At 35.2% G+C, this 2,836-nt stretch overlaps 1 protein-coding gene across 1 annotated transcript in view; it reads right to left on the bottom strand.

The window, feature by feature from the left end:
* Positions 1 to 766: 766 nt before the first annotated feature.
* TXNL1 (thioredoxin-like 1) overlaps positions 767 to 2,836 on the bottom strand; it is a 32,924-nt gene continuing 30,854 nt past the window's right edge. Inside the window, exon 8 of the mRNA XM_006891733.1 lies at positions 767 to 990. Coding sequence (XP_006891795.1) covers positions 961 to 990 — 30 coding nt within the window. The 3' untranslated portion in view covers positions 767 to 960. The remainder of the gene's footprint in view (positions 991 to 2,836) is intronic.

Genomic DNA, 2,836 nt, shown 5'->3' on the forward strand with positions numbered 1-2,836 from the left:
TTTACATATTCTCTCAAGCACTGAGTTTTTTTAAAGTACTAAGAGAAACTAAATAAAAATTAGATAGACTGCAGTTCTCTAGATTTCCGCTTCAAATGACAAAATGTAGGAAAGACCAGGCATTTTTGTTGTGCCAGAATTTTGCAGATCTTGTAAACACATATATTGGCCAAATCATCTCAAAACTCAAATACTGTTCTATTACCAACACTGCATATTATGGTAACTAACATAATAAACACTTGATTAAAGATAGCAAAATTTTTTATTCAATTGCATTAACAATATTGTACCTTTTCTTAACTTCCAAATTTCAACATTTACTAAAGAAAAGAATAGCATCAAATGTTTAACGCTTACCTTGAATTTTAAATCACAAGGTAAGAATTTGTGGTCTAATGAAACATTTTAAGTAAGAATACTTTAATCACGTATCCTGCCCGTTTATTTCTGCTAGACAGTAAATACCTTTTAGTAAACATAAGCATTAGTACTCATTTAAACATGGTCAGTTGTTCCATGTCCATTTATTCTGATCACTTGCATTTTAAGTAAAATTGACAATATTACACTTTAAGAAGGTGTTTTTTTGAGAACTGACAAATCCTCGTGTGAGCACATGTAAGCCCAATGCCTGGCAAAGGGAGAAACTGGTCTTCAATCCATGTGATGCCAGACAGATACCAAAGCCTTCTAAAGTCAAGAGCTGATCAACTGTCAATTAAGTGGGATATATACTTACTTTGAATGACAAGAATTAGACTTTGCAAAGGTAGTGATTTTTATTTACAATTGCATGTATCAAGATTACAATAGAAACACTAGTGAAACCATCTGAACAAAAGCAATGATTTATTGGTAATGGCAGTAAAGGAAACACTGAGTCTCTGGCGCAATTTGAGCGACTAGCCAGGAGCTGGACATCCCACTGCAGCCGCTTGTCCAGTGTCCTTCTGCACCTTAGTGACTTTCTCCTTTTTTGCCAACTACCTAAAAAAAAAAAAAAAAAAAGTAAAAATCCAGACTTTATGTGTGCTTCACACAGATTTCTAAATACAGGTTATTGTCAAAGACACTAACATGATGTTCACCTTCCGAACCCTGAATGTTAAGCCCAAATCTTTCTGGCATGCAGTTGAACTGTTGAAGCAAACTGTGACCAGCCCCCTCCCATTCTAGACTTAAGGAATTAAAAATAGAACACATGCATCCTATTTCTGGTTTCCTATCCTGGATTAAGAAAAAGTACAGCAATTTTCAAGGTTGACAATTTAGAAAAATTAATAAAAAAAGATGTTGCTGTATGAGTGAAATATATTTGGCGTACTATTTTTAGGCAGCTAGAAATCAGATGTCGATCACAACATAATCTGAAATTTTAAAAAGTATGGTAACGTCATGTTTTTATGTTCAACATGACAGGTTTCTAGACTCATTCTTCAATACGTAGAAAGAAACCAAATTAAAGAGGACTAAATTTCCTGGTTCCTGAATTTTAAAAATCCTGGTTGGAGTAAATATAGTTCTGTAACAATGTAAAGAATAAACCTTGTTTCTACCAATCATTCCAGAAAACATGTCTATTTTAGGGTTCTGAGTTCTATGCCTGCTTTTTATCAACAATTCTAGAAAATAACTTCCGTGGGAGGGTTCGAACACTGAGTTTTAATGAAATAATTTACTTCAAAGCTATAGTCATCATGAGACAATATATTCTCAGAGCAGGAATTCCTAAACAATTAACTTTAAAGATACTACTTCAGCATATATTTGTATATAGAAAGATCTCCACGTATATATGTAAATGCAGTTTTCCTAGTTTCAAAAGGACAGTGTTTGTACCAAGCAAAACTCCTAAGGGTCATCAGCGCATGTATGGCCTAAAATAGAACACAGCTGGGTCAATGTCACTTAATGAAAGATTATAAAAACCTTTTCGACTGAATTCCCAGCCACAAAATACTAAAAATGGTTCTCCCCCTACTTCAAAGAAAACCACTTTAATATTACTGTAAGGAACTCCTCTCTCATCCAAGGAAGCCATATTAGCCCAACAAGTCAGAGGGATGCTAAACTGATATGCTCATAAAAGGAGAATGTGGATATGAGTAAGAAATTCCAGTTTTCAAAGGTTTATACAGAAAACAGTACGGATCATTATCTTGAGAACACACAAAACACACCAATATTAGATTAAGCAAAAGAAACAACCAAAACAATATTAAAAATGAGAATGGTAGCAGATGTGATACAGCAGAAGACTCAGATCTGCATACTGTTTTACAGGTTGATAACTCTCAACTTGCCGATGTGTATTCTCTGTAAAAAAGAAGAAATTCAGCATTCCAAAATGGGTCTTCTTACCCCAAAGAGAAACTTTTATTAATTCAAGTCTTTATGTCATACCCCAGACAAATAAAATTCTAGTTACAGCAAAATTAGGTGTCAAAGATATTTATTCAGTGAGTCCACTCATCTTGCACATCAGTCTTTAACTCAGTCTAACATTCAACCCACAGGCCCTGCTAAGCTGGCTAAGTAAACCTGGGAGGCAGAAACAGACACTATGCCCACCCTGAGCAGCGATCGTTTGGGGCTGATACCCCCCAATGGGAGGGGGGGGCACCACTCATTTCAACTACAGCTCCATCAGTATTTTATATTAAAATTGTTTATACTCAACCTAAATGCCCATCAGTAAACGAATGGATAGAGAAGCTGTGGTATATTCACACAATGAAATACTATGCTGCATTGAAAAACAAGGAACTCATGCAATATTATTCAAAATGGGTGACCCTGGAGGACATTATGCTGAGTGAGGTATCTCAGTCAC

The sequence above is a fragment of the Elephantulus edwardii genome, unplaced genomic scaffold (genome assembly GCF_000299155.1).
Source record: "Elephantulus edwardii isolate Elephantulus edwardi_28Jun2011 unplaced genomic scaffold, EleEdw1.0 scaffold00103, whole genome shotgun sequence".
NCBI lineage: Eukaryota > Metazoa > Chordata > Mammalia > Macroscelidea > Macroscelididae > Elephantulus > Elephantulus edwardii.